Source organism: Convolutriloba macropyga, unplaced genomic scaffold, assembly GCF_964194025.1.
Source record: "Convolutriloba macropyga unplaced genomic scaffold, txConMacr16.3 SCAFFOLD_4416, whole genome shotgun sequence".
Classification (NCBI taxonomy): Eukaryota; Metazoa; Xenacoelomorpha; order Acoela; family Convolutidae; genus Convolutriloba; species Convolutriloba macropyga.
In genome coordinates, this window is record NW_027451243.1 from 1 (window position 1) to 21,776 (window position 21,776).

The window sequence follows — 21,776 nt, forward strand, 5'->3', positions numbered from 1 at the left end:
ATGTTGTCAATAATGGCCAGAATTGGTTTAAATGCCGAAAATATCAACATGTTCTTAATTTTTAAACCAATCAAATAGCGACCGACCAGACCGAAGAAAAAACGTAAGGGCTTTTGTCGTTTTTGTTTAACTAAAACCGAACATATCGACAATTTTCTTACGTTTATAAACGATGATTTCTTGGCTAGGGTTATCTGCCGTTGCTCTACTATTACTCAAATGTTTTCAAAAGATTTCCAGTGAAAAGTTTTAAAAGCCAAAAATGGTAACATTTGCAAAATTTTTAAGTTCTGGCAAAATTATCCATTTTGGGTTTCAGAAAAATTTGTTCTTGGGCTGCTTGCCCGCAGACCAGATCAACAAAGTTGACGGAAAGACAACAATAAGAGTGTGGAAAGGGAAAAACTACAATCACGTGTTCTGCAAAAAAGCCTGTGAATTACGTAATCATTCGATTGCAGTTTTGTCAATTCGAGATATAAGCGGAAATGAAACATCTTGTACGTGTTTGGAGTCTTTGTGGAAGAACATTTTTGATGTTACTGATACTGATTGGCCGAATTTATGTGAAAATGGCGCGTATGTGACGTCATTGGGTTTGTCGAAGTGTGATCAAGGGAAATTATTGGATCTAAAGCAAACGGCAGTTCCTCAGGTATGAAACTTTTCAAACAGTTTTTAGTTTTCAATAAGTCACACTGGCTCACAAAAAACAGCCAGCATTTTTTTAGATTCGCCCTTCTGTTTAGGTCTCTTTATGACCCGCAACAGATCGGATTTTGCAAAAACGTTACCATGTAAAAAAAATCAAGTGAAAGTGGAGGGCTCAGAAAGATGAGCGGGGGGGGGGGGGGGGGGGGGGGGTGGGGGGCTGTCAGAATTAACCCAAATTTCCATGAATGCGTTTGGCTTCCAAAACGGTTCCATGAATGCGTGTGGCTCCCAAAGGGTTTGGCTTCCAAAGGGTTGAATCAATTATTCCTCCGTTAAAATTATTGATTGCAGAATTGATGGATTTTTTCAACAATCCCCCTCCCCACCTTGGTACCCTTTGAAGAGACGCTCCACTTCTGTGCTGTACTTTACCACAACATTACTTGGCCCACAGTTTGGATAGCCTAATATCAGTTTCAGCGCAATTGCGGACAACTGTCAGCCGCCATGCCTCTCATGTGCTGTGGGTTGTAATCCGGAAGTCCCACGGACCTGTAGGAAACTCCTTTTGCTTTATATTCCAATTCGGCTAATTGCCTTTACATGGCGTATTTTATTTCATTCGGTTGAACCATATCCGGACAACACCGCCCCAGACAAAACGGTCCCAAGCTTAACAGTACCAAATTTCAATATATTCCCAGAAAAAAACAGTCCCAGGCAAAATAGTCCAATAAATGCAGACAAAATAGTCCTGAATAAACATTGAAACGATTGCACACAAATCATACAAAAATTTAACAGAGATAATATATTATTGTTTCTGAATGCATTGTTTTTAACTGACATGAATCAAGGTTAAAAGAAAAATTTGTTTCAATAAACATTATTTGGCAAAAACTATTGTGATCAGTTTAATGTTTGTTCAATGATATATAATCATATGAATAACTTAAGGGGTTTTTTTTGTTAATTGGTGTGCATATGTGTCTATTTTGCCTGGGAATGATTTGTCTGCTTTTAGGACTTATTTGTCTGGGACTGTTTTGTCTGGGACTGTTTTGTCTATTCAACAGCTAAACATAGAGTGCGTATACGTTAAAAGTTATTAGTTGTCTCTAATTGGTTAATAAATCGCGCGCTTAAAATGTATTCAAAATACCCCCCCCCCCCCCCTCATTGCCAAAGGGGGCAATTGTTGAAAAGATCCGATTTGATTAATTTCTTGTATTGTCTCTTAGATAGGCTGCAATAAATCTGATATTTTCTGTTTGTAAAATTCACATAATGCTACTTTTCTCCTGTGTTGCGTTCTAGGTGGCGCTCATATCTGTACCCGGAAGTGGAGCCAAATGGACAAGGTACGATAATTTCAGTTACAATCTTTTATAAGAAAACTAAAATCGAATTTAAATGTTTTTCTCATTAGCCTCAGTTTTCGGTTATTAAAATTGCTCATGATTCAATCGTGTTTATATGAAAAATATGCAGCTGTAATATTTCGTAAAAAAACGACCCTTACGGAATCAAGAAATATATCTGCTAAGCTTTCAAGATTATGAACGGGTTCAAAATGATCGAAGAACAGTTGCAATGGCGGGCTACAGGTTTTGACTAACGCAACCAAGTCAAACGAATCAGCTAATGTTGAAACAATAAAAATTTTTTGGTATCGACGGTGTACATTTTCTAAAGTTTTTGTTTTCAATTTTTTTCATGTTTTTCAACTTTTTTTTTTCTTTTTAAAAAAATATCTTTCAACAGTTATTGCTAACACCAGTGCCCAAAGATTTGTAACCTCTGTTGTTTACAGTTCGTCTCAGCAGATAATAGAGCTACAGACGTATGTGTGAAAGTAAAGCGCTTGAAAAACATTTGTTCCATTGATTAAAAAGCGAAACTAGTCTGGTTTCCTACAATCCGTAACGTATCAAAGCAAAAATAAAAGAAATCGTGTTTGATGTTAATTTGGGGAGTACAAAATTCCCACGTTTGGTTCACTTTGGTAGGTAGCTTCTGAAGTTTTTGTAGAAATGATGGCCGAAAAATTTCGGAGGTACTGTTGTTATTAAGTTATAAAATTATATTTGTTATGTTCAGTTATGTTAAATATTTTTTTTGAAATTTATGTTAAATAGGTTGTTATGATAAAAATTTGCTGAATTAAGATTTTTATTTTTTATGTTGAGCCAAGTTTAATGATGAAATTTTGTTTGAGTAAGATTTTTCGAATTTTTTATTTTGCGATAATGATCAATTAGATTGCAATTGTTTTGATAACTGCTCTTAGGTTTTCGTGAAGTTCACAAGTGGTGAAGTTACAAAGTTTGCTCAACACTTTCATACAAGAAGTTATAAATCAAAATTTTTGAATTTATGGCTTTTCTTGCAAGTTTTACCTCAAGAACTGGTTTCAATATCGGATAGGAGGTGGTAGGAATCATTACAGAACAGTGACCTTACGAAATCGCATTCCCCAGAAGACTCAATCAGAGAAAAATAATTCGCTCTTTTGAACTATGAAAAGCTTATTTATTAATTGGTTGTAACATGGAACGAATCAGCTATTGTTGAAACAATAATAATTTTGAGGTATCGACCGTGTACATTTTCTAATGTTTTTGTTTTCAACTTTTTCATGTTTTTCAACTTTTTTATCTTTTAAAAAATATCTTTCAACAGTTGTTGCTAACACCAGCGCCCAAAGATTTGTAACCTCTGTTAATTACCGTTCATCTCAGCAGCTAATAGAGCTACAGACGTATGTGTGAAAGTAAGGCGCTTGAAAAACATTGTTCCATAGATTTAAATGCGAAATGAGTCTGGTTTCCTACAATCCGTAACGTATCAAAACAAAAATAAAAGAAATGGTGTTTGATGTGAATTTGGGGAGAACAAAATTCCAACGGTTGGTTCAACTTTGGTAGGTAGATTCTGAAGTTTTTGTAGAAATGATGGCTGAAAAATGTCGGTGGTACTGGTGTTATTAAGATAAAAAAGTATTTTTGTTATGTTCACTTAAGTTATATATTTTTCGTGAAATTTGTGTTAAATAGGTTGTTATCATAAAATTTTGCTGAATTAAGATTTTTATTTTTTATGTTGAACCAAGTTTAATGATAAAATTTTGTTTAAATAAGATTTGTTGAATTTTCTATATGGCGATAATGATCAGTTAGAATGCATTTGTTTTGATAACTGCTCTTAGGCGTTTGTGAAGCTCACAAGTGGTAAAGTTACAAAACTTGCTCAACACTTTCATACAAGAAGTTATAATTCAAAAATTTCGAATTTTGTGCTTTTCTTGCGATTTTTACCTCAAGAACTGGTTTCAATATCGGATAAGAGGTGGTAGGAATCATTACTAAACAGTGACCTTACGAAATCACATTCCCCAGAAGACTCAATCAGAGAAAAATAATTTGCTCTTTTGAAATTTGAAATCTGATTTATTAATTGGTTGTAATATCGTATAAATTTTTTTAGCAATCTTCGGGAGAAAAAAATTCTAAATATTTCATTTCGTCGCTAATATTTTTTATATCTATGCGGTCACCACCAATTTTTTCTTCTTAGGTTGTCCTAAGGAGTTTTGAAATAAAGTGATATAAGAGTGTTACAAAAAACGAAAATATTTTTGTCTCGCGTCCTTAGGTTTTGGCTTAATTAAAAAACAATTGACCTGTGGACATTTTGAGGGAGTTATTTTTTGAATTTTACTCTTTATTTTTTTAATCTACCGATCAACCAAAAAACTCGAAATTTTTCTTAGCTGGGTTTTGGATTCCTGTTTTCTGTGGCTTTTGAATACTTAATGTTTTTAGGTCATTAGGGTCAGATCAAGTTAGTTGCCACTGTGGTCAGCTGGCTTTGCTTCAAATGACGCACGAATTTTGGCCGTCTTCCTTTTCAAATGAGCATTACAAAAAAGGTGATGAAAATAAGTTTATGAAAAGAGCAATTCAAAGCTCTCAATATACAATGAGTGATAAGACAAAAGCTAGCTGAATTTGTCTTTAAGGCAACAAAAAGCTGCAAACAGGCTCAAAATGGAGCAAAATTTGCAAGAGATTTTTCATCCTCAGTAACCTATGAAAACTGGCTGTGAATATATTTTCATGATTTTTCTGCTGGATCCCAAATATATGAAAATGATAACAATAAAAAATTTCCAGGATATTCTGAAAATGTCGCAGTTTTTTTCTAATCATTTAATTTTTTCTTATGCTTTAAAAAAACACAATGCAGAGCTAGTCGGTCGCCGTTCTAGTTTTACTGATTAAAAAGAATTTCTGAATTTTTTTTTTCAAACTGGTTTTCGCAATGCAAATAATTCAACTTTTCATTCAATCTGTGTTCCTTCGATTTGATTTGAGTAATACTGGAATTTCATCTTTTTAAACAAAATACGAAAGATTGACGACTTATTATGTGATGATAGTCAGCCAGTTTGAGAAACAATTACAGAAGTCCAAATAGCTAAGCAAATTTAACGAAAGTCAAGGAAAACTAAGGAATAACTCATGAAAATGATTTGCTTCCTTTGCATGAAAAATTTACTGTTTCATTTTTAAAAAAAGTTTTTTTTTTGGCTGAAAGGTGACACGTTAATCTGCATTCTTTTTAAAATGGCTAGCATAGGATCTGTTGAAACTTGGCACATTACAATTTAGCGGCGAAGATGATTGAACTGTTTCAGCTAATTTTTGTGTGTTTACAGAAACTTGTTCCAAAAGATGACGGGCGTCAGGGCTGGAGGTTTCGCACCTGGTTCTTTCAACGATAGTCTGCATAACATAATGATACCCAGATCTGAAAAGAAATCAGCTCTTGAGTTTCATAACAATCCTAATCAGAAATGTTAGTGGTATCTTTTTGCATCTAAAAGAATAAATTTCCAAAATTTGTTTTATTTTGCTTTATAAAATCATTTCTCACTTGTAGAAAAATATGCGCCTCTTGAAAACACAAGTCAATATTTTTCCTCGTTTTGCATCACAAATTTCTTGATCTCTTGAAAAGCGTAATGAAATATTTCAAAGTCATTATTACAAATATTTTTACAGATATTTTTACAAAGAATCGTGACCTATTTGAGTCCCAGCAATTTTTCTGATACCTTTCTGAATCCGATTATTGACACCCCTAACATATTTGAAAAAAAAAGTTTAAACAATACAACTCTTTTGACTAAACTACTCTAAGAAATGAAATAGCTACGTCTTAATAATCTTTGAAATCTAAAAACCAGATAGCGATGGTGGGCATGCTACGGAACATGATGAAAAAATTCGCCAAAACTAAGAACAAGTTTTATCTCCCCTCCTCGACAACGGGTCTTCCTCTTGACATAAATGTTTTTAATCCTAGGCTAAAAACTTCAGAAGGGACGAACTTTGGCGATGACAAGAAAGTATTTATTTAAATTGTTTGCTGAAAAAGAAAAAGATAGATTTTTTTAAAAAAAAATATAGCTGCTTTTCGTTTTTTTTCGTGTTGTTCTACGTTCATATTGTAAAACTCTTCCTTCAATGAGACACACGTTGAATGTAGAACTGCAACAGCCTGCAAAACAAAAAAAATATCAATTTGCTACTCAGTAATTATTGTTGAAAGATGCAGTTAGTTGAAGTTAAAATTACAAAAAAAAAAATCTTACTTTAAATATCGTCTGTAAAATGCATAAAGAGAAACGAATACTCAAGAGAAAAGAATAGTATTTCAATATCTCGACTCTGAAAAAGATAGCAGAAAATTTATTTTAGTTTACCAAAAAATTGAACAAGATTTAAGGATTTTCTAGAGTTAGTTTGCATTTAAAAATGTTCTTCAAAAAAAATTCATGAATTAGATTCATGGATTAGCTGAATTTTGATTCTGAAAAATTCTCTAGGAAAATTAAATATCGCGTTTTTTAACTCGTAAAATCTAATTTTTGGAAACTTATTGTCATTGTGTTTCTTGCTTTTGAATGAAAACTTCGGATGAAAAAGATTCATCAACAAAAAAAAGATTCATCAACCATCGCTATTTAAAGAAAATTATCAAATTTTCAAAACCTGTCTATTGAGGTGAAGAATTATAATAATTTCGTAAGAAGCTAAAATTATGGTAACATTAACGCAAATTGGTAAACAATCCATTCATCGAAAAAAATTGGCTGGATTCTATTTTGCTCATTACTCCTGATTTCACATTAAATAGAATGTTGTTTCTGTGTTTAGATCAAGTTTTCAAAATAAAAGAAATGAGAAATTGGACAAAATATTGACGTGACAGCGAAATTATTGAAAAATTTGAAATTCTACGCGATTTCCAAATATTCAAAAGAAAAACGTTGAATCGTTTGAGAGAGATTAACAATTTCATTGCAAATGATATTAAGTTATTTGAGAATCTTTTTTAATGAAGACTACCTCTCTTTCAATGAATCTCTCTCTCTCTCTCTCTAAATATATATATATATATATATATATATATATAATATATGTATATATATATATATATAATATATATATATATATATATATATATATATATATATATATATATATATAATATATATATATATATATATATATATATATATATATCTATATATATCACTTAAAGCGAAATTTTTGAAAAGATTTAACAAGATATCTCACATCTCTTAACAAAAATATTTAAAAGAGAAGCTTATAAAGATAAAAAAGAATAAAGAAATAGAAATATAGAAAAATAGAAATAGAAATAAAATAAAATAAAGAAAAAAGAATAAAGATAAAAGAGAAAAAGAAATGAAAAATTTCTGATTAAAACTGGATAATTGTTTTTCATCAAGGTAAATTTACGACAAAAATTAAACTGCGTGTGACGTACCTTCATTGGAATTTTTGGGGACTGGGAAGAGCCGCAATTAGAGGAAATCCTATCATTTAACGCGGAAACAGTTTACAACCATTTTATCTGATTTTTATAGTTCTTTTCCGTTTGCTGGTCGTTCAGTATCAACTGAATAATATCACACCACAGATTGATTAATTCTTTGTAATCGAGTCGAGGTTTTTGGGTGAATTTTTTAAGGAAATGCGCTGAATGCGGCCGACTTTTGTAAGAATTGTGGTGATTGCGGTGAAAAAAAACATTTCAGCGCATTTAGCCGCATTTCTTACAATAATTAACCTCAAACTTCACCGCATTTCTTTTAAAATTACACCGCATCTACTTTTGTGTTAATTTAAAAATGCGGTGAATGCAGTGAAAAAATAAGTCACATTTCACCGCCTTTCTTACAAAAACTTACCGCAAAATTCACCGCATTTCTTACAAAAAATCACCGATTCAAATTTGTGGAAAATTAATGTAAGAAATGCGGTGAATTCAGTGAAAAAAAAATAATTCACCTTATTTCACTGCATTTCCTACAAAAATTCACCGCATTTCTTACAAAAATTTCCCGCATTTGTTTTCCAACATTTACTTAAATTCATAAGAAAGGCGATAGAAGTAAGTGACAGTTGGCGTAGAGGAGCTGAAGACATACAGGAGGTAAGAGGCTCTAACCCGTATAAGGAAGATTTTTTTGTAAGAATACAGAGAACACGGTGAAAATAAATTATTCGCCGCATTCACCGCAAAAAAATGTAAGAAATAAGCGGTGAAAATTATTTTTTTCTCGCCGCATTTCACCGCATTTCTTACAAAAATTCAGCGCTTAAGCTCGACCCGGGTATATACAAAACAATATGTTTTTTTTGAAGAAAATTAAAAACCGGACTTAGTTTTTGCCATGGCGTTGGCTGCACATTTGATAGTACAACAATGATTTAATTTGCGATTTTTGCATTTGTGTAGCCACAATGAGCGACAAAGCCGACAAGGTTATCCTTCTGATCCGGAACCCTTTCCAAAGCTCTCTGGCCGAGTATAGCAAAACCCAGAATAACACTGTCGCCGGGTTCACAGATGTTCGGTCATTTCTGAACCAAAACAAAATTCACAGTTTCGCCGACTTCTTCAAAAACCAACTTAATCAGCTATTGCAATTAGTAACGACTTACGCGGCGTTGAAGAAACCAGTTATGTTCCTATTTTATGAAGATATGGCCGATAATTTATTGCGGAAGTTGATGGAACTGGCCGAATTTGTGGGTCTGGGCCAAAGAACTGAAATTTTGGACCGCTCGATTTGTACTGTACTGAGTAATAGCATTGCAAAAGACACTCAACGCGTTTTTAACGCCGATTTGATTTCAACGGCTGCAAAATTGATCGATAAAAAGCACGCGATTGAAACTCTTGTAAATATTCGACAAGTTTTTGTTAATCATAACTGCTCGTTCAAACGAATTGATGAGTATCTGTTGTCGATAGAAAAACTATAAAAAAATTCAGGAGCGAAAACGATTTTTCCTTAAAACTCGAAAAGACAATATACTTCTTATTTAGTTGTAATGTTTCGGTTCTGATTGATAATGCCAATAACACCATCCCCGTCACGAAAATCAATTACTAAATTCGGCATTATGACGATTTGTTTTAAATCAGGGCGGGGAGTATTTGTTCTACTAGTTGTACTAGTTGGGATGGTGGAGTTGTAGCTCTATTGAGACCAGTTCTGTAAATATCAACTTTCGACAATAAATTAATACTCATTGAGTTGTTGTTCCGACCCGTCTCGAGGGGGGAGGAACTATATATTCAACTGGGTTTTTTGTTCAGGCAATTTTGACCGATGGATATATTTATCGCAGAGAGTTGTGACCGGTATCAAAAAAAAGCCCGTCCATCGTAGAATATGCAGGAAAAATTTTGAACTTCGTTTTCTAGAGCGTGCTAAAGTGGTTTAAAATTTTGTGAATATTAGACCGATTTGCGTTATTTTTATTCATATCGGAATTTTCGCCTAAAATATCGTTGGTTTTGCTAAAATTTTACTTTTAAAGACAAAAAAAGTACTGTTGAAAAATTTGATTCAATTTTTTTGGCTAAAGCTTTTGCAAAATTTTGCAAAGTCTTTTTCATTTAAAAATTGTCCGAAATAAGCTTCGTTAGTACACTTTGATTAAGTTTGACCGAAGTAAACACCCCAAAAAAACAACTAACACAATCTTCATAAACAACAAAGGGAGCTAGTATTACTTCCACTTTCATTGAGAGTATTTTGGAAATTAAACTTTTGTCGTTTTTTGTGCTAATTTACTCTATGATTATCGAAAACACAGCATTTACTTTTGATCTTTTAACTAACAAATTATCTAGATTTATAACCTTTGAAACAGTTGGCTTTATAAGCAGTTCAAAAATAATGTATCTACTTTCCTTAGTCGACAAAATTTTGGTCGACCTGATTTTTGAAATTGTTTCATTTTTAAATAAACAATTGCCTATTAAAATTCGCCACAACTTTTCTCTTAAATTGGTCAGCTTGTAAGTTAGTGTCAGCAAAAAAGATTGCTTTCTCTTCTTCTTTTATCTACTGAAATAAAATTGAATCTTTATTGACCGTTACGTTATGGTTTGAATCTACTTGATCTTTTTGTAATTTTAGGTACTGATCCGTTTTTCCCGTTTTTACTCGTTTTGTCATAATATCACATGACTGTAAGGTCAAATAATACTTTATTGACACTCAAAATCAGGCCCAATTGAACATTTAAAAATCTGCTCGTTCAAACGAAATGATGAGTATCTGTTGTCGATAGAAAAACTATAAAAATTTCAGGAGCGAAAACGATTTTTCCTTAAAACTCGAAAAGACAATATACTTCTTATTTAGTTGTAATTTTTCGGTTCTGATTGATAATGCCAATAACACCATCGCCGTCACGAAAATCAATTACTAAATTCGGCATTATGACGATTTGTTTTAAATCAGGGCGGGGAGTATTTGTTCTACTAGTTGTACTAGTTGGGATGGTGGAGTTGTAGCTCTATTGAGACCAGTCCTGTAAATATCAACTTTCGACAATAAATTAATACTCATTGAGTTGTTGTTCCGACCCGTCTCGAGGGGGGAGGAACTATATATTCAACTGGGTTTTTTGTTCAGGCAATTTTGACCGATGGATATATTTATCGCAGAGAGTTGTGACCGGTATCAATAAAAAGACCGTCCTTCGTAGAATATGCAGGAAAAATTTTGAATTTCGTTTTCTAGAGCGAGCTAAAGTGGTTTAAAATTTTGTGAATATTAGACCGATTTGCGTTATTTTTATTCATATCGGAAATTTCGCCTAAAATATTGTTGGTTTTGCTAAAATTTTACTTTTAAAGACAAAAAAAGTACTGTTGAAAAATTTGATTCAATTTTTTTGGCTAAAGCTTTTGCAAAATTTTGCAGTCTTTTTCATTTAAAAATTGTCCGAAATAAGCTTCGTTAGTACACTTTGATTAAGTTTGACCGAAGTAAACACCCAAAAAAACAACTAACACAATCTTCATAAACAACAAAGGGAGCTAGTACTACTTCCACTTTCATTGAGAGTAGTCTGGAAATTAAAATTTTGTCGTTTTTTTGTGCTAATTTACTCTATGATTATCCAGAACACAGCATTTACTTTTGAACTTTTAACTAACAAATTATCTAGATTTATAACCTTTGAAACAATTGGCTTTATAAGCAGTTCAAAAATAATGTATCTAGTTTCCTTAGTCGAGAAAATTTTGGTCAACTTGATTTTTGAAATTGTTTCATTTTTAAAAAAACAATTGCCTATTGAAATTTGCCTCAACTTTTCTCTTAAATTGGTCAGCTTGTATGTTGGTGTCAGCAAAAAAGATTGCTTTCTCTTCTTCTTTTATCTACTGAAATAAAATTGAATCTTTGTTGACCATTACGTTATGGTTTGAATCTACTAGATCTTTTTGTAATTTTAGGCACTGATCCGTTTTTCCCGTTTTTACTCGGTTTGTCATAATATCACATGACTGTAAAGTCAAATATTATTTTATTGACATTCAAAATCAGGCCCAATTGAACATATAAAAATCTTTAAAAGGACGGACTATGGATTTAACGGCTTCGGCACCCGTTTCTCAAAAAAATTGATAGAATTTTTTATATTTGTCTTTTACTGTCGTTTTCACTTTGTCTTTTTAGTCGTATGGAATTTCCCGTATTTTGACGGGTCTCATTGGCTCCTTGCAGAGGAGTAAATGAGCTTGGATTCTTATTTGAGAAGATAGCTAACGGCTTTCACGACTTTGAAAACAATAGAAAAAATCATTTTTAACTTTAATTCTTTTTTGTCTTTTTGTTACCTAGTCTTGTTTATTACAGTTCACCTATGACAAAATTGTCGTCGAGGAAAGGTTTAAGCCTACAGAATCTAATGCTTTTAATTGTTTTGTTATAAATTTACTGGCTTCAACACAGGTTTTTTTGCAAAGAAAACTAATTAAACTAATGGTCTATTAAGCGTGTAAAATCTAAATAATTTTACGTCTCAAGCGCTTTCTTTGGACGAACAAACGAACCAATTTAATTTTTTCGTTCTGTAGCATTCATGTCTGATTACTTTGGATACTGATTACCTTTAATCATTAACGAAAGCTTGCATAGCACTTTATTGCCGTTCGAAGAAGTCTCAATTGAACTTAATTTGAGGGTTAAAAAAATGCTTTTACTGCTTCGACAGCCGTTTCTCGAAAGTTTTAATGAAATTTTTGTTTGTGTTTTTTGTTGTTTTTTTTTGTAACCGCATAAAAAATTGATTGAAGACAGCTCTTAGTGCCCTCCTATAGAGGCGTATGTGATCGTAAACATGTTGGATGTTTCCAATCCTTATCTAATGGTTTTCATGACTTTGAAGGTAACTGTTTTTAAAAATTTTAGCCAAATTTTTAATTTCGCTAGGACCTTTTTTGTCTAACTGTTACCGAGCCTTGTTATGGAGTGGTCCTATATCTATTGGATGTGATCAATGTTTGTTTTTATTGTTGTTTGATTTTGTTATTCGTCTTGACTTGCTTTCTTAATAATGGCTGATCTCAACAATCTAATGTGTCTTTTTTACTCCATTGAGTTATCTTTGTTGGAGGTGATCTTTTTGTTTATATGCATTATTTTTGAAAAATGCTTGAAATTATTGGATTTTTTTTCTGTTCCTCATTTGGTAGAAATTTATGCCAAAAATGCAGATGAGCGGGGTAAGATCTTTATGTGCAAACGCACATTACCGAGCCTCCTTGTTTAATAATACTTTCTTATTAGGTTCTTAGTAGTTATCCATTCACCTAGTTTGACTACCAAATACCAGATAGATCAACATCATTTGTTACCATACAGATATTTGTTTTGGTAAGTCTTGGGTTTTTTCGCTTATACCCCCCGCTACTTAGTGGTCATATCACACGTACCCCCCCCCCCAATCATGATAAACATACCTTATTTATAATAGGAAGTGGGGTGTGTGGGCTGTAATTTGGTGGGGCTTTTAATGGAAAAGACACTAAATGACTGATAAATATATTCATAGCGGCGGAGAGAAGTTATCTTTCACTCTGACTCAGTATTGAAAATATGTATGTTGAGGCGTTTTCTCCTCTAAACTTTCTGTTCGTGAAATATTTTTTAGTGACCACCATGAATTTTGTATCATTGTTTCTAGTTAATAGCAACAGAACAAATAGTCTTTGTCGCATATTTGGCATGTCATAGCAATTTTTGGGAAATCTTTTCCTCGAGGAGGACAGCTTCACGGGAGCGCTACTTAGCGTTCCACGGGTGATTCACTTGTATCATCAACTATAAAAAAATTTTGGATTTAGGAATCTTGCCAAACATAAAGATCATATATGATTCTTATTAATAATTGCAAAATAATGCTAAGAAATATTGCTATGTTATATATGGAGCCAATTATGCTCTTTATATGATTACCAATACCATTGATCAAGGTGTGTGATGACGATTTGGCTCAACTAATGTCCAGAGTGTAATTTGACCGCAGATTTGTGTCTTCAGTAGCATCATTTAAGTTGTGCTGCATATGTGTACTTGAAAATACGGCACCCCACATGCGCTTTAAAAAGTGTCCCCAGTCTGTGATCATAGATAGTTTCGAACTCACGTGGGCCTGGTCAGAGGCAAGTTCGAACTCAAATGGGTCTGCTCTGAAAAAAAATTGTGCACAAATAAACCTAATCAGAGCCAAAAACTAACAGACTTTTGAGTTATTCTTTTTTGATTAAGAGATGTTTAGAACTTAGACTCTGTGCAATCCGAGAATTTATTGGAGACTTTTGGCTCTGATCCAAACCAAGAAGTTCAGCAGCTAAAAAGAGCCGATTTACTACAAAAATCATTGTCGTGAAAATTTTTTATTCAAGTCTGCCCGTTTTCAACAAATGTGCACGAATCAAGAAGTTCAGCAGGTAAAAACAATGACATGGTTCAACAATGAAATACAAAAACTGAAGTTTTCAAATTTTGAGATTTAAAAAAGCATATCTTCTAAAATGAACTCTTATAATGCCCCGCCAAAATGTCAATACTGAATATCAATTTAATATGCTATTTGGACACCGAAAAACCCACACACATTTAGAAAAGTGTGATGGTTTCAAAGAAACATCAAGAAATTTAGAAGTTTTCTTTATTAAAGTTTCAAAAATGAAAGAAGAACTTACCTGACGAACTTTTTTGCTGTGTCGATAAGTAATGGCCACAAAATTAAACCCAATTCTAATTTTGTTTTGGTGCTATCATTATCTATCAATCATATGTCAGAAAAAAATTCTCCCACCAACAGAAAACTGATTCTAACATCCACTGACCTTCAACTAATGAACTCGATTGTACCTAAGCCATATATGATTCTCAAGAAATGTTGATGAAAATAGAAAATCAACTCCGGGATTCGGAGTTAAGATCTATTCACATGCCAATCATGTAAAACTCTTTTAGCTAATCTAAATTTTCTCTGTATATTTTTGCATAGATAACTACTATAAATACAAGCTAATTTTTGTATATTTTCAGTTCAAAAATTAAATTAAAATTCTACTTATTGAATTCTTTGAACGGTGTTATCGACCACGACAATGGTGTCCAGACCAGCTACAGACAGACAAATTTTGGATCTACAGAATGCAGAATCAGCTACTGCGTGGATTATGTATTTTGAGGCGAAATGTCGCGCAGAAAAGAAAGAGGACAAAGTCAACACCGATGGTACTGTACAGGACCTACAGGTAACCAATCTTTTCCTTAGTATGTGCGGGCAAGATGCAATTATTGAACTTAGGAGCCTAATGAGTCTTAGGAATTTGATAGACACTCCGTATAGAGACATCAGATTGACGATTCAAATTTATATTTCTCATAAAGAGAGTAGTAACGGCAGAAAAGGCTAAATTTCTCTCCGGAATACAAGGTGTAGGGGAGTCAGACGACGACTTCCTAGAACGTCTTAGAGAATAAGCACGCTATTGTGACTTCAAAAAACTGAAAACAGTGGCCAACCCCGAAGAGGAAGTGGTACAAATAAAGTTTATCTCAGGTTTGAGAGACCCTGAAGCAAAACTTAGACTACTAGACGGTAATAAAGCAAAACCAGCAATGTCTGTTACTGAAATGATCGAGAGCTTACAGTTCAGAAGTCAAGCAATGGCTTTTGCAAGTTTTTTCATTAGGTAAAAAGCCCTTTACTGTAAAAGAATAAGTTCGGTTCAAATTCAAAGAGACCTTTCAAAAACCAAATGAAAAAATTACGGCTAATAAAAGCAACAACATGTGCACTAGGTGTGGAGGTAAGCCACACTCTAGTAGACCCTGTCCAGCGCTAAGAAAAAATGCAACACCTGTGAAAAGGTGGGACACTTCTAAAAAATGTGTAGAAGCAAACCCCAACCAAATTCAGGTAAGTGCAATAAACAGAACAGCTTTTGCGAAGAAAAAAATGTTTCTTCAGAGCAAGCATTTCCAGCATCGCTGATGGGAATGTTTTATACTAAAGAAAAGAAATCTTTAGCAGGTCTGTGACATGGGAATATATCTCAAAAAATAACTGCAAAGCAAAAATGCAGGTAGACAAAGGTGCAGATAGGACAGTGATATCATCAAAAATATGGACTCAGCTCGGTAAACCTCAGTTGGATGGTAAGATAAGACATCTCGAAGCTTATGATGGTCATCAATTAACGCTTCTGGAATCACTTACTTGTGACGTTGAGTGGAACGGAATCAGGCTCACGCAAAAACAACTAGTAGTCGTGCAGTCTGATAAAGATTTTAGACTTCTTGGAAGAGACCTTCTACCCAAGCACGGTGTGAACAACATCACAGCCAAGCACCTACGTGCTGTGAAGTGCTACAAAGCTCATGTGAAGCTAATACCAGGAACACATCAATGTTCTGCAAAACCAGAGAATACCTCTACCTCTGCAAGACAAGGTCACAGAGAAGCTGGAACAAATGGTCAGACAAGGCATCCTTGAACCGGTACAGCCAGGAGGAGTCACTAATGCATCTCCAGTGGTGTGGCAGAGAAAGAAGAGTGGAGAACTGAGACTTTGCGTGGACTTGAAAGTGCACATCAATGGCAAGGTCATGGATGAGGACTACCCAATACCAGACATGGAGACGACCTTCCACAACTTACATTGGGCCTCATACTTTGGCAGAATTGACCTCTCAGATTCCTACTATCAAATTGAACTTGACGAAGAAGCAAAATACATATGCACAATCAACATATCTCAGGGACTGTTCAAGATGTGCCGACTACCTCAGGGATTGGAAAACTCTTCTTAAATCTATCAGAATTGCATCGAATCAACATTCAAAGGAATCAAAGGTTTGTGATCTTTCAAGACGATGTATTGGTGTATGGAACTACCAAGGAGGAATTCGACAAGAGAATGCTCGCAGTCAAGAGTCAACTACATGAGAAAAACTTTACTGTTAATTAGAAAAAATCTAACTCAAAACCAGTCGATAGCGTTAGCTTTTTGAGATACTCCATTTCAAAGGAGGGAATAGCACCAGATCCCAAACATGTTGAAAAAACTTTTGCATCTGATATTGGTCCAGAATTCGTAAGTGGTGACTTAAACAGTGGTGTGAATCACTGGGAATTAATAAAATGGAATCACCCGTCTATCATCCAAGAGCTAATGGACTAGCTGAAAGAGCAGTTCAGAGAGTGAAGCGGGCACTTCACGCGTGGAGTTCCAACCTTAATGTGTCATTTGGAGCATACCTGCAAAGTGCACTGATAACAAATCGCAGCACTTCGAAGACGCGGGGCAAAAATCCAGTTGTACTCTTGTTGGGACGCAGAGTGGGACAACCAGCAATAGCAGATTTCGACTTGTGCGAACCCATTCCATTCAAGGCCAATGAAAAGATAAAGACAGTTCCTAATACCTTCATCATCAGGAAGGGCTTGAACACATCTTTCATTCACCCCGAAAACTCAGCACGGACTATTCTAGTGAGCGAGAACCAAATTGCGAGACCAGACGAGGACAATGTGAAAACTGAACTAGCAGTAGAGAAGACCATATCTCATTCAGAACAACAACTTCAGAACACAGATGTGGGACATTCACTTCAAGATGAAACTTCTGCAGCCACATCATCTGCAGAGCACCAACAACCCGAAACCTCAGAGCCTTCACGAAAATCAACAAGAAACAGAAAACAACCCGACAGATTTGAAGAACCTATACCCACAAACTTGATTTAAAAAGGAGGTAGGATGTGATGGTTTTAAAGAAGCATCAAGAAACTTAGAAGTTTTCTTTATTAAAGTTTCAAAGAACGAAAGAAGAACTTACCTGGCGAAATTTTTGCTGTGTCGATAAGTATTGGCCACAAAATTAAACTCAATTCTAATTTTGTTTTGGCGCCATCATTATCTTAATGACCTATCAATCATATGTCAGAAGTAAATTCTCCCACCAACAGAAAACTGATTCTAACATCCACTGACCTTCAACTAATGAACTCGATTGTACCTAAGCCATATATGATTCTCAAGAAATGTTGATGAAAATAGAAAATCAACTCCGGGATTCGGAGTTAAGATCTATTCACATGCCAATCATGTAAAATCTTTTTTAGCTAATCTAAATTTTCTCTGTATATTTTCGCATAGATAATTACTATAAATACAAGCTAGTTTTTGTATATTTTCAGTTCAAAATTTATTTTAAACTTCAACTTATTGAATTCTTTGACCCGTGTTATCGACCACGACAAAAAGTTCGAATTAAGACTTTTTGGGGCTCCTCTGGGTCTGATCATAGAGACAATTTAGCGATTCCAGATCCCAAACATGTTGAAAAAACTTTTGCATCTGATATTGGTCCAGAATTCGTAAGTGGTGACTTAAACAGTGGTGTGAATCACTGGGAATTAATAAAATGGAATCACCCGTCTATCATCCAAGAGCTAATGGACTAGCTGAAAGAGCAGTTCAGAGAGTGAAGCGGGCACTTCACGCGTGGAGTTCCAACCTTAATGTGTCATTTGGAGCATACCTGCAAAGTGCACTGATAACAAATCGCAGCACTTCGAAGACGCGGGGCAAAAATCCAGTTGTACTCTTGTTGGGACGCAGAGTGGGACAACCAGCAATAGCAGATTTCGACTTGTGCGAACCCATTCCATTCAAGGCCAATGAAAAGATAAAGACAGTTCCTAATACCTTCATCATCAGGAAGGGCTTGAACACATCTTTCATTCACCCCGAAAACTCAGCACGGACTATTCTAGTGAGCGAGAACCAAATTGCGAGACCAGACGAGGACAATGTGAAAACTGAACTAGCAGTAGAGAAGACCATATCTCATTCAGAACAACAACTCCAGAACACAGATGTGGGACATTCACTTCAAGATGAAACTTCTGCAGCCACATCATCTGCAGAGCACCAACAACCCGAAACCTCAGAGCCTTCACGAAAATCAACAAGAAACAGAAAACAACCCGACAGATTTGAAGAACCTATACCCACAAACTTGATTTAAAAAGGAGGTAGGATGTGATGGTTTTAAAGAAGCATCAAGAAACTTAGAAGTTTTCTTTATTAAAGTTTCAAAGAACGAAAGAAGAACTTACCTGGCGAAATTTTTGCTGTGTCGATAAGTATTGGCCACAAAATTAAACTCAATTCTAATTTTGTTTTGGCGCCATCATTATCTTAATGACCTATCAATCATATGTCAGAAGTAAATTCTCCCACCAACAGAAAACTGATTCTAACATCCACTGACCTTCAACTAATGAACTCGATTGTACCTAAGCCATATATGATTCTCAAGAAATGTTGATGAAAATAGAAAATCAACTCCGGGATTCGGAGTTAAGATCTATTCACATGCCAATCATGTAAAATCTTTTTTTAGCTAATCTAAATTTTCTCTGTATATTTTCGCATAGATAATTACTATAAATACAAGCTAGTTTTTGTATATTTTCAGTTCAAAATTTATTTTAAACTTCAACTTATTGAATTCTTTGACCCGTGTTATCGACCACGACAAAAAGTTCGAATTAAGACTTTTTGGGGCTCCTCTGGGTCTGATCATAGAGACAATTTAGCGATTATCTTTTTTATTGGTGACCATTTTTGGCGCAGCATATTCTATTCAGAGAAGGTTTTGAGATCGGAAGTGACCGTTTTGAATATTTGTGTCTGATTAGAGTCGAATTCGAAGGAAATTTGGTCTGATCATAAAATGAACATAAAGTGAAGGTGGATGCCACCAGAAGTCATTTTAGGCTCAAGTGCACAAGAAAGATTTGAGGTCATATCCATGTGTGAACTCAGCCTAGGTTTGCTCAATATATTAGTGCCTAAGTGCCTAATGACTAGTTGGGAGATTATGGGTTGTTGTAATTAGTCTGCGCAAAAGACAGTGTTTTTTTTTAAAAAAAATGAAATTCTCCGCGGATATGATCCAACATCATTGAGATTAAAATTGATTGAAATCTTGGATAAGCTTTTTTATAGTCGGTATTTAAGTTTCGTGTTTCTTAGTAGAACAAATATTCAGCAACTGACCTCGTATTAGCAAAAAACCTCGTATAATAAAGGCAGCGTTAAATATATAACATTGTTTCTTGAACAAAGTAGAACAAACCATTGGCGAGAAAAGCGTTCAAGAGACTAAAAAAAATGCGCAGACTAGGCCAAAAAATAGATTCAACTTCTTTCCATACATTGGTTCGGTTTGTACAGCACCCTGTTCACTACCTAATATCTCGTTGCTCCCTTTACTGATCAATGAAAAAAAAATGGCAGTTTTCAAGTTTAGTTAACGCATACATAGTCAATGTCTCCTAACTGTGACATTAATTGCTTTTCGATGCATTTTATCCTCACGAAATACGAAATTCGCCGAAAATTTTTTAAAGTTCAAAAAAACTGCATCTTGCGAAGACCAAAAATTTTCTCCATTGTTTTGTGTTCTGAAACCAGCTCAAAAAACAGTATTTTAAACTAATCGCCTTCATGAAACAAAAAATAAAATTTTTTCTTTTTCGTCAGGATTGATGGGTTGCGCAAACCATTCAACTTTTGAATCAGCTTGCAAGATTCTTACAAGTTTTAAATTCGCCCCTAACTAGGGTTCCTATTCATCTATCATGATATCTTGCAAACTTTAAGGACCAGCATGCAAGATTCAAATTCAATCATTGCTGTTTTTACTGTCTGATCATGTTTATGAAATAGAAAACTGCAAGTTGTAGAACGCGAAATGGAAAACGAATTGACCAAGGCATCTAGAGCGTTTTTACTCCAATTGGGCAAAAAAGCATTCTATACTCCTGCAACAGATTCTTTGAACAAATATTTTGTGTTGCTAAACGAGATTGAGTTCCAAGACCAAAGTGACCTCTGTGTCCCAGACTAAACTGAACTCTTATCAGACTTGTATGCTTTCGATACCCAGGTTGAGGTCCAGACCAAAATGGCTTCTGATCAGACCGTCCCAGACAAAAGCGACCTCTGATCAGACCGACTCATACTGAAGTGTCCTCTGATTAGACTATCGTGCGCTCAAAGCTCCGTGTGCGCTTAAAGTGCACTCGAAAACCTGTTCTGATCAGATTATTGTACGCTCGAAAGCCATGCCCTGATCAGACTAGTGTGCGCTCGAATCCGCCTCTGATCAGACAAAAGTGCGCTCGAAGTTGCCTCTGCTTAGACTAAAGTGCGTTCAAAATAGTTTGATCAGAGAATGATTTTGAAAATGAACAAATTTCTCAAAATCATTATAATATATTCAATTCATGAAAATCGATGTTATCACTCTTATAATCAACTAATGAAAAACCAATCCTAAAATTGTTGCTAATGAAAATAAAACCAAAAATTGCTCTAAAAAGTTTATTGAGTATCCCATTTATTTATGCTTGTAACTGAATAAATGAACTTAGACAGCTTTGCATAAAAACGTCTTGATCTAATTTGATTCAAAATCTTTTCGCCAGGGGACCGGCAGTTGCTATCAGCTGGACCCCTTGGTTCTTATCAAACCAATCAGATTTTCATATGGAGTTCTGATCAGAATGCTTGCTGTTTTATTGTTGACTCTTACCGGAGACAACAAATGTCAGTAAAAAAAAACAAAAAAAAACTTGAAAAAAATTCGCTCGACTTGGTCTCTGGCCAGACTAGCGTGTGCTCGAAGCCTTTTCCAGACCATGTAATTCGAGCGCACCGAGAACATGTGTGCGCTCGCAGATGGTCTGATCAGAGCTCAGTTCGGTCTGGCCACCTCGACCTGGGTATCACTTCTGATCTTACTGTTGCAGACCAACATCATCCCCGATCAGGCAATTTCCTGGCCAATTTCCTGACCATTGTCCCAACTTTCGCGCGCTTGTCAAGATTTTTCTATAGTATGAAATTCGACCGTACAATGCATAGGTACAATCTAAAAAATTGTCTTCGGTCTAGCAGGTCTAAGAAGGCACTTCGGTATAGCACCTCAACCTGGGTATAATGTTCTAACTTTTGTTCAAAACTTTCGGCCACAAAATACTCTGAGTTATATCATAGTTCCTTTTACACTTAGTTCTCTATTTCTTAGTCTTAGTTCTCCGTCAGTTTTTTTTTCAGCTGTAGATCAAAATTCTTTATTGTGTTTTTCTATTTTGTTCCTTTGTTTATTTGTTTACT

The 21,776-nt window shown here is 34.6% G+C and overlaps 1 protein-coding gene across 1 annotated transcript; it reads left to right on the top strand.

Annotated features, from left to right (window-relative positions):
* Window positions 1-319: 319 nt before the first annotated feature.
* Window positions 320-9,125, top strand: LOC142356504 (sialate:O-sulfotransferase 1-like; the record flags this gene model as incomplete). Its single annotated transcript, XM_075408399.1, has 4 exons — window positions 320-655; window positions 1,972-2,015; window positions 5,375-5,514; window positions 8,491-9,125. Coding segments are annotated over 4 exons (1,050 nt in total), but the record flags the coding sequence as incomplete, so codon positions are not given.
* Window positions 9,126-21,776: the final 12,651 nt, after the last annotated feature.